This window comes from Centrocercus urophasianus, unplaced genomic scaffold, assembly GCF_019232065.1.
Source record: "Centrocercus urophasianus isolate 14NV4802_14NV808 unplaced genomic scaffold, USGS_Curo_1.0 seq_29, whole genome shotgun sequence".
Classification (NCBI taxonomy): domain Eukaryota; kingdom Metazoa; phylum Chordata; class Aves; order Galliformes; family Phasianidae; genus Centrocercus; species Centrocercus urophasianus.
The window spans coordinates 7,588,430-7,607,198 of NW_024884855.1; the positions used below are offsets into that span (position 1 = coordinate 7,588,430).

At 46.4% G+C, this 18,769-nt stretch overlaps 1 protein-coding gene across 1 annotated transcript in view; it reads right to left on the bottom strand.

Moving 5' to 3' along the window:
- LMF1 (lipase maturation factor 1) overlaps nt 1-18,769 on the bottom strand; it is a 161,660-nt gene that overhangs the window by 16,926 nt on the left and 125,965 nt on the right. Inside the window, 2 exon segments of the mRNA XM_042827867.1 lie at nt 2,970-3,123; nt 5,534-5,708. Of these exon segments, the coding sequence (XP_042683801.1) occupies nt 2,970-3,123; nt 5,534-5,708 (329 nt within the window).

An 18,769-nucleotide genomic window follows, 5' to 3' on the forward strand; every position in this document is an offset into this window, starting at 1 on the left:
TCTGCAGTGTGCTCAGCAGCTGGCTCTTAGGGCACCACCACCACCAGTCCCTATGCTCCTTCCTGGTCACAAGAGAGGTTTCACAGAGCTATTCCTCAGCAAGAGAAGGAGGTACTGTATGAACTGCTGCAAATCAAGCCAAGGAAAGCAGAAAGGAAAAAAAAAAAACGCCCCTGAAACACAGTAGACATTTTGAATCTGTGCTGAAAAGCACTCAACCTTATGGCAGGTCACACGCATTCCCTCTGCTGCTGGGTTTGACTTTCTCTGCACAGCAAGGTGTAGGACAGTGCAGATAGCAAACTGTCCAGACCATGCTAAGCCCATGTGAAAACACAACTGTTGAGTTTCCAATGAGCTGGCAGTGATGCTCCATCTATGCAGAAGAGCTGATATTCCTCACAAATGCAAACTCTGCCTTATCCAAACCATGCAGTTCCTGACACCCTTTCATTTTTCATTTCTTTGGTCCTTCCCCCTACAGCCCTAAAATTGAAACTCTGGAAACACACAGACACCACCTTCTCCCTTGATGTTTTCCAGTGATAGATGCCTCCAGCCCACAGAATGCTGCGCATCTCAGCTTATAATTGTTACCTCCGTTTAATAGATTTCTGGATTCTCCAGCCAAGTTCCATATTGTACACTGGGCTGAGTTATGAGCTGTGGCCAGCTGCCCAATGGTTAGAAACACACTGTAAATCAGGGACACCAAATTACTAATAAAAGTATGTTCCTACTGTGTGATTCAAAATATGTCAAGTTTCACATAATCGTATATTCATTATAAGCTGCAATCCTCTTTTTATTGGTTTACATAGGCTGGAATTACAAACATATTACAGCAGCATTTCATCACATGCTCTTTAGGTTCTGGTAACTGCTGAAGCAGAAACCATAGACTGAAGAAGAAAACGAACAACAACCCAAAGAAAACAATCTCCCGTAGCTTCACCGTTCCAGCCTTCAAAGAGGCTCAGGGGTTGTTTCTTTCTCTCTGAAAAAAAATGGAGAAACTTCAGCGTTTTCCATAACCTTTTAGCACTGGTATTTTTAATTATTATTTTTTTTTTTCCCCTCTAAGTTTGTTATTTTTCCTATAATGTCTGCAGTTCAAAACATCGGAGACAACAGCCTATCCATGTGATGTCCCACAGGTGTGCTCTGCTCCTCCCAACCTGATGCTCTCATAAAAGCCTAATTACTGCTGCTCCTCCTACAAGACCTGCTCACAGCCCACCAACCCAGAGCAGCCCCTGGGGAAAGGAGGCAGCAGCACAGCCAAACCCAACATGCGTGCAGAAAGAACTGGCTCTGTTGTCACCTCTGTGGTGGCACATAAGCCACTCTGCTCATTCCACTTTGATGCCCTTTGCCTTGTGTTCCCCAGCTGCAAGCTTTCAGGACAAGGTTGCCTTACTCTGTTGGCTAGTTCTCCATAAGCACGAGGTGTTTCTCAGCATTTTCACAGGTGTTTTGATCAAGGAGAGGCAGTGGGACAGCACTCACCATGGACTGCAGGTTGCCTAAGCTTGCTGGCCTGTGCCCCAGAACCCACACTCAGGTTCCTAATGCAGGTGGAGGTGCTTCCCCTGTCCAGCCCCATCTCGCAGCCCTCAGTGGGATTTCCTGAGCTGACAGCAGCAGCCAGACTGCTGAGCCTGTCCTCTCCATCTGTCTTGCTCTTTTTTTTTTCTTTGAGCCCATTTATACTTTCGTCTCCGCAGTTTCCTGTAGCAATGAATTCCCCAAGTCACTCGTTGGAAAAAGCACTTCCTTTTGTTGGCCTTAAATCTGCTACCCAACAGCTTATGTGAATATTTACATGAGGGACAGCGAACATGCGCACGGGAAGAGAATTTCACCATAAATAAAGTGGGCTGGTGATGGTGAGGAATATCCACTGGATGAACTCTCTTATGGATATTTTCATCCCGCTATTACATCTGCTCCATTAGTATAATGAGCTCACTAAAAGTAGCTCAAAGAAAACAAATTATAATTCAGTGGGAAAGAAACCTGCTCCTTCTTCTCTTTCTCTCTCTCATAAACAGATATTCCAAGTCTACGGCTACTGGAAAGATTCCTGTTTGGATTTAAGGCTATTGGACCACACTTCTTGCTGCTGACAGTGGAGAGCTATACGACCCTGCTGGAAGGGAGCTCTGTGAGAAGGACCTGGGAGTCCGGGTGGCCAACAGGTGACTGTGAGCCAGAAGTGTGCCCTGCTGGCCAAGAAGGCCAATGGGACCCTGGGGGACATTGCACAGTGAAGCCAGCAGGTGAGGGAGGTTCTCATCCCCTCTGCTTTGCCCTGGGGAGGCCACAGCTGGAGCACTGCACCCAGCACTGGGATCCCCTGTCCGAAGCAGACAGGGAACTGCTGGAGAGAACCAAGAGGTCTACAGAGATGGTGGCGGCCTGCAGCACCTCCTGAAGTGGAAAGGCTGAGAGAACCAGGGCTGTTTAACCTGGGGAAGAGAGGGATCTCATCAATGCTTAGTAATATGAGGAGTGGCCTTAAAAGCAAGGACATGATTGGGCACGGTGCGGATGTGTTGATGGTTGAACTTGGTCTTAGAGACCTTTTCCAGTCATTTTATAATGATTTAATTAAATAATTAATAATAATAATTGATAATAATTAATAATTTTATAATGATTCTATTAAATATCTAAAAGGTGGGAGTCAAGTGAATGGGGCCAGGCACTTTTTGGTGGTGCCCAGCTACAGGACAAGCATCACAAATGAATGCAGGAAGCTCTAAGAGAAGTTTCTTTACTGTGAGGGTGAGAGCCCTGGAACAAGCTACCCAGGAAGGAGGTGGAGTTTCCTTCTCCACAGATATTCAAAACCCACCTGGACGTGTCCCATTGCAATGTGCTCCAGGGAACTTGCCTTAGGGAGAAGTTGGACTGGATGACCCTATGGTTCTGTGATTCTGCAGCGTGCCATTAAAATGCAATACCTTCCAAAAGCTCCGTAGGTGTTGACTATCCTGAGGGGGTTGAAGGACGTATTCATAACCTGTCTGGAGCTGAGCAGGTTGATGACAACAGGCACGCTGAGGTAGGCGATCAGGAGCCCAAAGGAGATGTTCACCACCCTGCGGATGTGGCATCCTGGGGGGACATGAGAGCAGAGCAGAGGGATGTGAGTGCTGCCCACAGCCAGCTCTGCCCCGCAGCCAGGAGCAAGCAGCCGGTGCTGCTGCCAGCTGCTATCGCTGAGCAGATCTGCCTTTCTCTAAATAGTCTGAGAAAGGGCTAAACAGAAAAATGTCTAAAATGTGAGATTAATCATTGTCTTGGAAGTGGGGAAAGAACACAGCTGGCACCTGCACCTTGCTCAGCATCATCTCCTGGGCTGTATCTAGCTCCCACCACCCAGGCCCGTTTCTGCCTTTCCCTCTCTGTCCTTATTCAGACCCCTCTCCTCCCTATGTAGTTCCTTACCCCTTATCATTAATGTAGGAGCAGTGCTCTGTTGGCTGGGCTGCATTCACGTGGCATTTGGAGTTCGGGAGAAACCTGCTGCAATCAGACAAATAAGCAGCGGTGACCTGTGAAGAGCTCCTATGTTTATGGCCGTTTTTAATTTGTTTAACATTAACAGCCAACGGATCAGATTCAAAGCAATAGCACGCAGCTTTCCCCTTATCTCTGCAGGAGAGGGATGTTTATTTGAACCCCTCTCAGAAGCTATTAATAATTGTTTAGTCTGAGAACATTTCTGGAGCAGCACTGGATTTGGAAAGGAGCTCGCCAAGATGCCTCCCCCATCACTCTGCTCCACTGTGGGGTGCTTGGGCAGCATTTTGTCTCTTCAGTGAACTCTGTAGCTGCAAGCAAGGATCAGGCTCAGCCCCAGAGCACCGCACGATCCCTTAACTGTGACCCAGCTCCACGAGTCAGTTTCTGGCCCTACGCACTGCTTGTCCTCCACCTCCTGCAGTTAAAGGACTCACAGGATCCTGCCCTTCTCAGTCCTGATGCTGCAATTGTCACCGTACCTATGGGGTGACAGCAACGTTGTCACAGAAGGAAAAGGGCTTACTACTGGAGAATACAGCGAGGATGGAGCAAGACTTGGGAAAGGCCATGAGCCAACGGGGTCTGGATGAGCAGACGGGAGCCAAGCACTAGTGGTGGGAATTGGAGCTCCCAGTGGGAAATACGCACATGAGGACGTAGTCAGATCCTGTTAAACCAGGTCACAAGTGGGACACCCTCCTGTCTTCTGCTCTTGTGACCCAGGGGTGAGAGTTCCTCTAAGCCTCTTGCCACACAGCCCATCAGTGCCAGCTCAACAGCCTCTGCTTTGTTTGCAGAAAAACATGCAGAAAACCAAATTCACACTGAATATTTATCCATATTACTTTAAAATTCCTCCCCATTTTTTTTTTTGTTTGTTTGTTTTAAATTCCAGCACAGGGACACATTTACAATCCAATCCCAACCAAATATGTAATATAGGACACAGAACACTTAATGAAGCTACATCAGCCTTGTGGGAAGCATTGCCTCTGGCCAATAAGCTGCATTTCTTGGTACGGGAGAAAGGACTAGAGACAGATGCTTTGTCTTGTTGACATTTTTCACTCCTCTGACAGATGTTCAGTGTATTTAAAAATGAGCATCTGTGATTGTTGTTGATATTACAGGCAATTTGTCGCTAGTAAGCGGTTTACAAAAACACTACAAATAAAACTGTACATCTGTTACACAGCCCCATGAAAAATACCCCAGTGCTGCTTGTGCACCTCCTGAAGCCAGGCTGTTTGAAAACTCCCTCCAGAGGGAAGCATCACAGCAACATGAATCCCTGTTGGTAAGCTACAAACCCCCTCGTATTTGCTTTCTTGTGTTCCTGGTATGAACAGGAGTTTGCCTCCATCCTACTTCTGGGGAATCTGGGATGCTCTGGGGCAATTCCCTCCCTGTAGGCATAGCCAGGAGCAGCTGCTCCGCTCTCCTTTCCCAAGCAGGATGTTGAGCTCTCTTTTCAGCCCGTGGAAGAGCTGCTGGCCCCACAGTAAATCAATAATCAGTTCTGCTCTTCCTGGAAGTCCAGCCCCATCCTCAGTTACTTATGCTCTGATGCCCATGGGCTCCTTGCTCCAAAACTGCACTGCGTGTTTCATCTTTGACTTCAAATAGTCAAAATAAAATAAAACAGATCACAAGTGAAAGGGTGCAATTCTACAGTACTTATTTCGAGTTGGAGCCTGATGCTGGGTGGTGAGCACAAAGCCAGGAACCCAGCTGCGTTCCCTATGCAGGCAGCACTGTACCTGCACTGGGATATGCCCTCTAGTGGCACCGACACGGCACAGATTAACAAACCAGCTGCTGGCTTTGCACACATCCGTCAGGAGTGCAACGTTCAGATAATATTCACATCCCAGAGGGAACCACGTAGGGGGCAGAATTTTCTCCTTGTCCACTCACATTCGTTCCAGAAAGAGAGGATAGAAAGCCTTTGAGCTAAACACACCTCTTTGCCACTTCCCTCCTCCCCGGAAGAACTCACCTAGCCCTATGCGGGGTTGCTCACTGCTGCCCTGCAGCTGCAGCACACGCTCCTTCACCCCCCCACGCCCAGAGCTGAACAGGAAGGCCAGGCTGCGGTCATCAAAGCAGGCGATGCTGGGCACGATGGTCAGCCAGTTGAGGAAGCTCAGGTTCCCACTGATGATCAGCAGCACCTAACGTGGAAAGAAGGAAGCAGACGGTGCTGTAGAGTTTGGAGGACGCCTCAATAGCTCCCACCTCTTTGAGGATTTGTTGAATGCAACTCCCTTAAAAACAGCTTTAGAAATGCTTGGAGTGGCTCTGGTCCTCAGTCCAGCCTGGTCTGAGCAGCCCTAAACACACAGCAGCACCTAAAGCTCTCCCCTTGGCTGAGCTGGTGCTCCTCTACCAGGGGAACTCAAGTGCAAGTGTACTGCAGTGGGAAAGTGGCACAAGACCCTGTGCTCATCACACAGCTTTGGGACAGGTGACCCAGACAGGTCTCACCATGCCATGCCTCAAGGAGAAAGCAGAACTCCTCCTGCTCCCAACCCCACACAGCAACAAGGGCTCATTCATCATCCCCATGATGTCCATGTATCCATGAAATCAATGTTTCTGAAACCCTTCAAAAGGAAATATTGGACTTTCTAATTAAAGAGCAGCTTTAAATATAGAAGCATGCTTTTTTTTTTTAAGAGGCGTTTTTAATTTTAGCTTTTATTGCCCATTTATGAGAACTTTCTTCATGTGTGAGGAATAGAAAGTGGAAAAATGTGTGAGCCTCTGGAGGAGTCTCTGTAAATATTTGTGTACACTGGAAAAAAGACCTTTTGTAGGTACACATTACTTCTTGCTATTACAATGCCTTGAAAAACAGAAGGAACCTTCTTGCACCCTAGTTCTCCAGCAAGTCCTAATGAGTGCACAGCAGTGGTGTTTGGGCACAGCCCATTTGGCCTTGGCCATGAATCACATCTTCGCAGCACATGGCTTCATTTTGCAGCCTTCACTCAGCTGCATGATGTCACTTCCTTGCCATTTCCATCCATGAGCTGCCGTGAAGATGCAGCTGCACCTCTGCTCAAGGTACACCCCAAGCTCCACAGAGCCTTTCATTGCAGCCCCATAAACCAAGCACACAGAACAACTGCTGGTTCTCCTCTGCAGCACCCAGTTCCTATTGCAAGCAAACCATGCACACAAGTCTCTGTAAGCACAAGCAATTTCCCCAAGCACAGCGCAGAGATTTTTGCTCCTTATCAGAGGGTGTGCTGCCCTACATGTCATGTTCCATTCTATCTGCCCCACTGAGTTCCTACAGCCAGCAACCAGCCCCATGAAGATGCTGAGAGCTGATCCAAAACCCTTTGCCAGCACAACAGCCACCAGTCCAATGCTTTCCTTGCCAGAGTCTGACTGCCTTGCCATCGAGTAGGAATGTGCTGCAAGTAATGCAGGGTGCTGTGTACAGCAGAGTATGGGAAACCACACACAGAGACAGGAAAAGCAGCTGATGACTGCTCAGGACTATTTCAGTTTTGAGAACTATCTGGATTCCTGTCCCATAAGTCACATTACTTAGAATTTAGCCCTGGCTTTGCTAATTAACTAGCTGCTCTTCAGACATATTAAAACAAAAAGGAAAAAATAAGAAAGAAGAAAGTCCCATCATCTTACCCACCAAAAAAAAAAAAAAAAAAAAAAAAAAAAAAAAAAAGACAAAGCTGACTTCATGCATTACATATTGAAAAATAATGCTCTGATGTAATAAAGCCATTGAGTTTGCAGACTTCAGAGCAACTAATGAGAACCTCCCACCTTCCAGCTGGGCTGAAAGCTGTAACTCTGATTGGTACCATGATCATTCTATTTAAAGAACACTTCTCCATTACACAGCTGAGCTTTATCCTCCCATGAACTGTTCACTCATGATTTTTAGTGCATGTAGTCAAGAAGACTTTTCAAGACAGCAGGAACAACGATGCCCCAACAGTGGGGACCACGCTGCTGCCAAATTGGGGTCACCACTGCCTGCCCTCAATCTCCCACCAGTGAAGAAGTGATGGAGCTTTGGGGGAATTCTGAGCACTGTGGACACATGGATACCCCGCAGAGGAGACCCAGTGAGGTGACCCAACGATCTGACCCAAAGACAAGCGGACCCAAATGGGAGTTGGACAGGGACCTTTAAAGGTCCCTTCCAACTCAAACAGTTCTATGATTCTGTGAACTGTAGGCAGCTGGAGACTTAAGGGAAACATCAGATGACTGCTGGTGAGCTGGAGACCATCAGAAACTTCCCATTTCCCCCACAAAGCACTCCTTTGAGTCTGCCTTCTTAACATACACAAAACCCCACGACGAACACCACCAAAAAGCTACAACCCAAGTGGTGGCTCCTTGGCTGAACCCTGGGAGATACCATGAAGGCTGCAATGTGTTTTATGCACATTCCTTCCAACTGCCCTTGGCTCTGAGCGAGGCATCTCTTTCTGAACAGAGCTCTTCTGGGACTCATGGGGAGCAAGGGCTCTGTGGGAGCTCCACAGCCTCTAGGGATTATCCAGGGCTTGTTATCAGCATTTTGTTACACTCACATAACATGAAGAGGCTCTACTGCAACATGGACCAACACAGTTTGCATTTGCTAGGCCCCGTGGTAAGACACAGTTCCTGTTCTGAAGAAATCTAAATCTAAAAGTACAGGGCAAATAAAATTAGAATTTAAAACAGCTGTGTAACAGGCAGTGAAGGGAAGAATTTTAGCACCTAATTTCAACAAGTCTCTCTGGGGACATCACCTTACAGAAACTCAGTCAAGATCACCTAAGGACTCTTGCAGCAGAGCCCAAAATAGGACCAAAATCTCCCAATTACAAATGCAATGCCTTAATTACAAGTCACCCCAAAATACCTACATGCCCAAATGCTAATCCCCTACGGTTTATCCTTGAAGGCACTTGCCCAACGTGCCCAGTCCTCCCCTGAAAGAGGCTCATTTTTGTGTACTTGGTATCCTGTTGGGATAATGAAAATAAGAGGTGGCCACCCAACATACAATTCTACAATCCAAACATCACCAACACGCTCAATTCTGGCCTGAAGACTTTCAGCTTGCATTGTATTAAAAATCTGTACAAAAACTAATAAAAATGACAACAAATAAATGTTAAAAACCTTATCATTTATGTCCCTATGAAATTGGCACTTAAAAAAAACCCAACACAGTGACTTGCAAGTTACAGTTTTCCAAGGCCCTGGCAAGAATTTGCAGCAGCAGGTCCACATAATCCTTAAAAAAAAGAAAAAAAGAAAAAAAAAAAAAAAAGAAAGAGATCTGACCAATTGCAGTAACAAAAGCCCTGACTATTATTTAGTAAAAACAAAAATAAATTAACTTATTTATCCTGAGTTGGATAATTATCCAGGACTATGAGGAGGAAGAAAGCATTTAAATCTGAATTACCCACACATGTTGGGTCTTGAACATAACATGTTGTACTCAGAAGAGTAAATAAGCTCTGCGTTCCCCCTGTGACCCGTACGCAGTTTAGCTTTCAGTTCAATGCATGTTAATCAGCCTGCATTCATTAGCACACTTCTCAGTTAGCCACTTTGTTAGCGAGCCCCGATGCTTTATTTCCCATTTGATTTGCCTCGCACAATCACAGTAATATCAAGAAAATCGGTCTCCACTTTGCCACTTCTGCTGAGGATTGCTTTACAGCTTTGCACAGAGCGACTGGGTGGTCCAGCAGAGGCTTTGCTCAGTAGTGATTCACCTCTTTATTGCTTGGAAGTCAGAAGCAAGATATCTTATTTCCACCAGCCCTCAAAAGCAGGGGATTCAAAAATAATACAGGTTTGGTGATTTCTGGTCTGTGGGTGGAACCACGAACCCGACACATTTTTAGCTGCAGCTCTCCCAGCCATGAGCCAGAAGGCACAGTAATGCTACCCCTGCCTGAGGGGGTACACAGTGACTCCCAGTGCTCTGTGCAAATAAATTCCAATGGCACCCCTGCTCGGAAGCGGATGACCAGGAAAACAGTTATTCACAACAAGGAGGGCTGGCTGTGCTACCAATGTTCCACAGCAGGATGCAGGTGGTGGCTGTGAGATCTGTCCAGCCAACATTAGGGCTGAAGTTCTGCTGAGCAACCACTGCTTTCTGCAGTACCCCAGGGTCAGCAAATCATCTGTGATTCCAACCAGTGCTTGCTTTGGCTAACAGTACCCACTTACAGAAGTCTTTGTTTTCACCATGAAACGTCCTTAGCCTCTGTGCCCTGCCCTCCTTACTGTGGCAAAGCAGAGCTGGGTCTGTTCCTGCTTGCTCTCAGGAACGCTGGAGTCAATCTGCAGCACAACTCATGGCAACATGGTTCAAGGATCTCTAAGAAGGGAAACAAAAAGCATGCATGCTCAGTGCTGGCCAATTTGAGGCACATCCCCAAGCTTCCCAAGATTTTACTTCCCCACGCACCGAGCACTTGAATCCCTGGCAATCATAGATCGTGGAATCTATTCCAATCTAATCTATTCTAATCTATTCCAATCGTGGAATGAGTCAAAGGATGGTTGGGTTGAAAGGGATCTTAAAGCCCACCCACTTCCAACACTCCATTGTGTGATGGCTGCCCCGGACCCACCCATGGCATCAGGCACCTCCTGGGATGGGAAACCCACACTTCTCTGGGCAGCACAGCCAGAGCCTTGCTGCCTCCGAGGGAAGAATTTCCCTTCAACATCTGACCTAAATCTCTACTCTTTTAGTTTAAAACCATTCCCCCTCATCCTATCACTATCAGATCATATAAGAAGTCACTCTCCAACTTGTTTCTAAGCTCCTTCTGAATACCAAAAGCCCACAGCGAGGTCTCCCCAGGGCCTTCTATTCGCTCCACAGCAGATCTGTGCTGCAGCCTCCAAGAATCTTCATGCCTTCCCCTGGATCCATTCCATCAGCTTCAGGAGATGTTCAGGAGCCACAGGGCTGCAGGGCACAGTAGTGCTGCTGCTCCACTGCTGATGTGTGCAGTAACTACAGCCTATATGCACTGTGCATCATGCTCACACCAAGCCAGGTACATTTCTATGGAGAGGTGGGAAGGTGGAGGACAGGCTGTGATCTCCCAGTTCTGCTTGCTGTTTACCAAGTGTCCTTCTCTTGCTGGAAGATATTTAAATGTGCAATTATAACAAACAGATGGTATCAACCCCTGTGGTGATTTTTAAAAATTTTTTATTAAAGCACAGTATTAATCACGGTAATTGGGTAGGAACTTTAAGGTTATAAAACTACAGCATGTCTAATGAGCGAGCTCCTTATAGGAGGAACTGAGGTTTTTAATCTAATAATGTCAGTTTTATGGATTATGACTGGAGTTTTATGAAGTGTGATATGAAATACTGTGGATTCATGGCTCTCACTGGATTAATTTGGAAAAGTAGTTTTCCTGGTTCTAGGCCCAAAAACAATTATTCCTTACATTTCTGTCCCCTGCACTGTTACCAAACCCCTCTGTCAGAAAATGGGCACCTACACCCATAACTTTTTTACAGGTTAGACTTCTTTGTTTGGCTGGTTTTTATTTTTTAAATCACAGATTGTTACAAACACGCAGTAGGTATGAGAAGCTCAGATTCTCTGCAGCAGACTGTATGTTGGTACAGAAGGAACAACGGGCTGCACGCCACTAAACACGGTTGAGGGCTGTTAAGTAACGGGCACAGAAGAGCAAGAAGTGAGGTGCCCATAAAGAGTATGATTTTTAACAGAGGAAGCTACCCAGCCTTTTCTGCTATCCCAGGATAGCAATGCAACAGAACGAGCCAATCTCTTCCCAGAAGCCCAGCTCACTGATGGATCCAGAACCACAGTACCTTGGTCCCAGCAGGTCCCCAGGGTCACACCTTGTAAAGCTATAACGGGTTGAAGAGTACCACAATAGTAGTGGGGTGACAAAGTCTTCAGCTACAGCAAACAAGAACAAGCCCAAATGCAGCAGCCACAGAAATGAAAGAAAAGAGCTACTTACCTTTTGAAGGCCTCAGGCAGGGATCTCCAGCAAAATCCCCTCATCTTCACTGCCAACCCTTAAATGAGGTCTGGGAAGGGGTGGATCCTGGCTGCACCCCTCCCAGTCACTCAGGTGCATTGCATTGCATTGCATACACCTGAGCTCCCCTGGGTTGGCCCTGCCTTCCCATCAGGTGCTCAATCACTGTTTCAGGTTGACTTAGCATTTCTGCTACATAGGTGGACCAGATCAGCAGGTCAGGATAATGATGACCCCTCTATCTTCTGCATATGCCACTGGACCTCCCAAAAACTAAGACTGCTCTTCAATGAACTTGCACGTCACCAAGAATAACTTAGTTGTTAAAGCTAGGCTGTATGGCTTTATGAAGGATCTGAAGCAAAGATGAACCATGCTCCCTGAACCAGCTGCATTTGCTGCAGCAGGACCAGCTGGTCCCCATCCCTATCTCTCATTGAGTACACTGTAGCTCCACAGCTACCTGCTCCTCTTCAACCCACAGCTCCACCAGCAGCCAACCTCCTGCTCATACAACAGCCTGAAATTCAGAGCACTGAAAGCCGGTCCTTCCTGGAAGAGATAGGGAGGACAAGCCTCAAAAGGCAAATTTGGTTTTCATGTGCCTCCAGTTACTTGCGTACCGTGAAAACACAGCCTCCCACAAAGAAAAACAGGCTATCATTTCCCCATCTGGTTCCAGTTTGAAAAATACTTATATATGTAGTTTTTCCCAACAGTTATTGTAGGCATAGGCAAAAAATTCCCAATAAATGACAACAGCAAGAACATTTAATTTTCCCTATTATTAATTTGATCTCTTGTTAACTTCTTAACTCATTATTTGGAGGAGGATTTAATCTCTGCTTTGCAGAGCACAGAAAAAATACACAGGAAATAATTACCTGTCCATTTGCTCTCTTTTACACAGCAGAGAAAACAGTTTTGTGAATCCCAGAGAAATTCAGAAAGCTATCAGGAGGACCAGGAGAAAAAGAAGCAAAGGGAGCAGTGCCAGTAAGATCAGACAGAGCAGCGGCTTGCCTTCAGCTTACTTTTGGACAGGCTGTGCATTAGGTGATCTCAGCCTAATGCACATTACGAAGCACAGCCCACGTGCATTTCTGTTTTTTCTTTAAACACAACCTGCTCCTGCTTTCCCAGCAGAGAAAAGCCAGTGAATCACCCTGAGCAAGGGCACGGCGTGGGCTGCGCTCTCACTGCAAGCACCTCCAACTTCCTCCTCGTAGCAATTCTGACAACCAAGATCTATGAGTTCGTGCTTTTTTTTTTTTTCCTTCCCAAACACAGGGCTCAAGTAGCCTCAATGCACTTCCTAAGCTCCAAACAGATGCTCTCCCTTTCTCCATCCCTTACCTGCTGGGAGCACACCTAACCTCAGGACACTGGGCACCCCTCAGACACCTCTGCCAACAATTCCATCGGCCAAAAAGGGCAGAAACACCTCCTCAGCTCACTGGGAATACTGTGGAGTCAGGAAATAGCCCAAATTTGCTATCCCAAACATGACTTCATAGGCAAAGGCCGTGTGTTTCCTTCCCACAAGATGACAGGAGGGAACCCACATATTATTACCACATTTAATACAGAAATATGACAATAATAAACCTCAAGCCATGCCTTGCACAGTTGCACAAACGCCGTGCACCTCCAGTTGGTGAGCGATCCCTCTGCATTATGCAAATAATTCATTTAGAGCCAGAGCAATTAGCTAGAATTCAGTGTAATGTATAACTCATACACACAGAGATTTTTATTTTTCTGAGCAGCCAAGACTGGGCCTTAAACAACTAAATAAAAAAGACCAAGATTTATGCCTAAAAAAGAGGCATATATTTATAGTGTGTACAACCACTCAACAGTTTGGCTCTCTCCTGAACTTATAAATGTATAATGCAAATATTGATGAATAAACTAAGTACATACACACAAATGGAACCCTGCAGCAATCTCAACTAAAACCTGTCCGGGAGCCGGGGCAGATTTTGATGCATTCCAAATTGTGCTGTAAGGGTTCTGCAGCCCCCACTCAGCACCTGCTCTGAAGTTACAAACAGAATTGTGCAAAAGCAACTGGGAACCCAAACCTTCCCACTCGTGTGACAGACGTGACATTTGTTCTTCATCGCTGTGCAAGGCAATAGGAATGCTTCAACCCATACACACTTTAATTTGCAGCCATTTGAACCACCTACTGCAGTTCCCACCGCTGATGGCATCTGAGGGCAGAGCATTTCTAGGAAGAAGCACAACTTCCAGACTTTCAGTGGAAAGTATTTTAAAGAGAGGCAAGAGAGTGCAAGAGGAGTGATGGTGTTCTTGCATACGGCCCTCCCCAACAGCCTCGCAGCAGAACGTACCCTGAGCTCAGCACACGGCCCCTCCAAGACTGGGGCACAGGAGGGAAGCCCAGTGCTGAAGGGTTAAGTTAAACAAGCATCTTTTATCAGCAGTAAAGCGCGAGGACTTGGACAAGTTTGCTTTTCTGTTCTGGGAAATTTTATACATTTAACTCAATTGCCAAAGAACTGTGTGTGAATTTGGGATCGGTTGCCTGCTTTGGGTCTGAAACACAACCTGCCTCCCATCCTGACCCGCGGAGTTGGGATGCCTCTGAATTTCTGACTTTGACACATTTATTCTGCTCCGCAGCTTTCTTATGTAAAATACCTCTCAGCGTTGCTCCATCCATCGCCTCTTTCGCTGCAGGCTACAGAACTCCCTGTTAATACATTACAGGCTAAATCACTGCCGAAGGAGTGTTTATGCAGAGTGTTGGAACAATATAAAATGAAAGAATAATTTTACAGAAGGAGGAAATTTTTTGCTACTCTGCTCTGAATTATCAACATCTTTCCATCCCTGACGGTAAAGTTACTTCCTAAAGGGGGAAGCTGTCAAAGATACCCAATGGCAGAAGCCTGTCAGGACCTCCTCTCACTAAAGGGCAAAGAGCAACAACAAGCAGCAAACCCCAGCCAGCGTTCCAGCAGCATCCTACAGGCAGAGGACCCATCTCAGCTAATTCCTTCCTGATTTTACTCTAATTTGCTCCAGAAAGCTGACTTGACTGGCAGGTTCTGCTGGGAGGAAGGAGGGCTCTCCAAGGGGTGAAGCTGAGTCCTTCAGGTCTCGGACAGAGTTCCTGCATGGAGGAACCCGCTGTTTTGCACCAGCATGAGATCATGATCTGGCCCTGATTCAGTGCTGAGAAAACCATACGAGCATATAATTACGGGGCCTTGTGCAGACACTGAAACAGGACGCAAAGCCGAGTTCCTGATTACTTATGGTCATAAAGGAGACCGTGGAATCTTCTGCAGAGCGGGGTGCAGGAGGTTCAAACCCCTGGGCCCAGCCAGGATGGGGCAGCGAGAGCCCTGCAGCATCCACAGAGCCCACAGAGCTCTGCATGGCTCTGGGTCACGCTTTAGGATCCATCCACATGACAACAACAGCGCTGTGCAAAACCAGAGAATTGTTACTGCAGAGCACGCCTGGATTTCTTCACTCAGCGCTCACGCAGCGCTCGCTCCGATTAGCTCATTTCATCAATAAAGTCAAACAGCACGTTAAAAAAGTCCTACGTCTATTAACGGTCCAAGCATTTCACTAACCAGCTCCGTCCTGCTCATTAAAAGTGCTTTTATAGCCCACATCGTGCTGAAGTCCAGCCCCAGCGCTATCTCCAGATGAGTTGTGCTGGATGGGACAGTGGGCTCTGCTGGTGCAGGATGAGCAGAGTGGGGAGAAACACTTCCAATCAGAATTGGAGCATCTATCAAAACGGGATGTGGGACAGACTCAGCTCTGGGCACCTTCCCCAGGAAGCCAGGTCTACCCTGCTGCTCCATGGCAGCGTGAGCAGCTCCAATCTGTACTCAGCTCCGTCACTGCTGGAGGCACTCCGACACAAGATAAAACAAGGGAAGTAAGCTGGAAGCTGACCCTATAAAATAATAGAATTATTTTTTTTTCCCATTAGCACTGTATGAGGCATTCTTGGAGTGCAGCAACAGAAGCATTTAATGAAGAGCTCCTGCCTGCTGTGGTTACCAACCAGCATCTGGTTTGCACTATGGGAAGCGAGTTTCTTACTAAAAGTGATTGAAGAATGCATCCATGAGAAATTGTTTCATAGCTTCCTTTCAAGCTGGTTTCGGATTTGTGCTCGCCACCTAGTAAAGAGCATGACAGCTTTAAAAAAACAGCACTAAATATAACCACGAATTTTGGATAGCGCCGGGCTGGGCGATACTCGCCTAGTCAAGTTGTTCTGGGAGCATTTTGCTGCAGGTTTTTATTTTTCCTCTCTGCTGAGGTCTGCTACAACCTCGAATATTAAGACATCATAAGAAAAATTCCAACATGGTAATTTATCATTAAGAGTCACAGTTTTCCATAAGGTGCAAATTTAAGGTTATAAAACTGTCAAAAAGGCAAAAAAGTTACATGGGCTGCTTGTTCTGCTGGCTGGATGCACTTCTGGAAACGGATGCAGGCTTTGGAGGATGGAGAGCAGTGCATGGCTTCAGGAGGACCTTCCCATCAGCTGCAGCAGGAAGCTGATGGCCCTGCACCCAGGCACTGCACGGACAGACCTGCACCACGGTGTGCTCTGGGCAGATCACAGGTGTCATTTCATTTGCCATTTCTATTGAAGAGCCAACACGATGTCCTAATGTTAAAATACAGGGAAAAAAGTATTCAGCAAAAGCGCTTTTTGCTCCAGTAGAAACAATCCTTGTTTGGGCTCTGTCTTCATTTTAATAGCAATCTGGAATAGGCTGTCAATAGGCATAAATCCCTAAGTTGTTCACAAATTACATGAAGTCCGAAGTTCCACTGTAATAGGTGCTTGATGATTACTTAATCATCACTGATGAAGTAGGACACTATGAAGACCAGAAAGTGAGTCCTTTTTCCAGAATACTCTCCTCTACTAATTGGGAGATTCTCCATAGAGATGTGTGGCTTCAGAATTCCTTCAGCAAGAAACAATCTGATTTAAACCCTGCTCCCTCAAACCTTGGATCGGTTTGAAGTCACATGGAACTGTTTATATTCCTTGATTGAAGGAATGCTAAAATACTTCTGGCAAAAATACTTCAGTTCCTTTTCCACACACAGTTGCTGCCGGCTGCTTTGAACTTTTTTTCTGTGATATTTGGATGAATCTAACCACTGCAGAAATAAGAGCAAACCCCACCAGAGAAGGAGAAAAATCCGTTGTGATAGAGAACTTTGGTACAATAGCTGCCCAGGTCCTGATAAAACATGGATCAAGTTGGTACTGAAGACAGAGTATGGGGAAAGCAGTGTTCTTTGGAACTAATCTGGATGGATGGGCTGAGCACCTCCAATTTCAGACAGCCCTGGCACTGGGGATGGGAGCTGTGCTACAAACCCCTTTCAAAATGATTCAAATCCAAGGTTTTGATTTGACCAATGCTGGAGCCATAGCAGCCAGCTGCAAAAGCTAGACTGGGGCTCCGCTGCCTAAATTCAATGTATTTCGGTCCTGACATTGGATCAAACTCATCTCTTCCTTTGAAAGTAAAGAACATGGTCACTTCCTCAAGCATAGGGAAAAAAGCAATGAAAAAGTCAAGGAGATGTCACATCTGATCAGCTTGATGCTATGGCGGAAAACATTGGTGGCTTCCCTGATTTATATCTTTCTGCAGCTACTTTCTTTACCTCATTAAAGTGCATAATTTCGGTAACTCTAGGCTCTTAGCAACATCTGAAGTAAAATATTTGACTTGGGTTGGCTACTCCGTGTCACTGGGAGCCAAGGCTGGGTGTATTTCAGCACGGGGGGATGACCTGGGTTTTTCCACCCAACCAACCCCTCTCAGCACGTTCGGAGCTCTCACGCACCGCACCGCGCCGAGCGCTGGGCTGTGGGCTTCTGTGAGCTCAAGAAAATAGAAAACAGTTGTGGTGTGAAAACGCGCTGAGAAGAAATAATCCAGTGCCTTGTTTGGGGCTGGTGACCATTTGATTTTAATAAAGGAAACCTGTAAAAGCCTCGGGGATAAAAATAAAATATTGAATGGAAAAGCTTAGGTAGAAATGATATCTTTAATAACATGGAAGAAAAAAAGGAGGAATGCAAGGAAGGTGCAGAGCAGTGCCTTTGCATCTCCATCTGTGAAATGGAGATTGCTGTGTATGAGCCTTTGCACCCAGGCACCGCTGACGTGCAGCAATCCTCCATTCCTACAGCTCTGTGCAAGGGCTCTGATGAGCCACAGCTCGGGTCCTCTGCTCCAGAACAGTCTCAAATTGTCAGCATCCACACTGGCAACTCCTGGTTCTGCCAGCAGACAGTGGGTTGAGAATGGTGACAAACCAATGGTGTAAGCAGGCAGCTCGCTGACATGCTGTACTGCAGACCTCAAATCAAATGCCAAAATGCCCCAGTGCTGAATGCAAAGCTTTTGTTAGACGTTTAGAGGGCAAAGGAAGGAGGAGGAGAAAAAAGGCATTTTGCTCATGTCGCAGATGGTAGCTTAGCATCCACAAGCTGTCAGTGGTAGGGACTTAAGTAAACAGCAAATGAAATGTACAGTGGGCAAAACCAGATACGCTTAAGAAAACACAAAATGTGTTAAATAATGTGTTAAATAACACTTTTTCGTGCTGCCATCTGCAGCAGTTTCTTTTCAGCTTTTGGGTGCCTTGCTTGTAATTTAGGTGAAAATGGGAACGAGGTGTAAATGATGAAATGATCAAAACAGATGAACGTGGAGCACAGGACCACATCACAGCTGGGGATGGTGGGCAGGAGGGAGCAGGAAGGGCTGCAGAGCCCACGAAGCTGCTGGGTGCTCCTATAGACATGCTTGGATTTTATTTTGTGTGCATCTGTGTGCCTGAAGGAAACTGCCATAAACTTCCCGCAGAGGAACTGTTTGGCACTGGATAGTCATAAAAAACACGTAAAAGAAGCTGCAGCCCTGTATTTTGCCTTGTAGGCACTGAAAAGATAAGGCTGTCAGAAGGAACATACGCAGAAGAATAAAGTTCGCACCATTTAATTGCGAGGTAGCTGCATGCACACATGGCATACTGGGGTTTCAAAAGCTGCCTGAGGAGCCTGTCTCCTACAGGGAGCTTTGAAGATCTCAGCCCTAAGGAGGCTGGGGCAGTGGGTATTTCCTGGTAGTATCACACTACTTTTC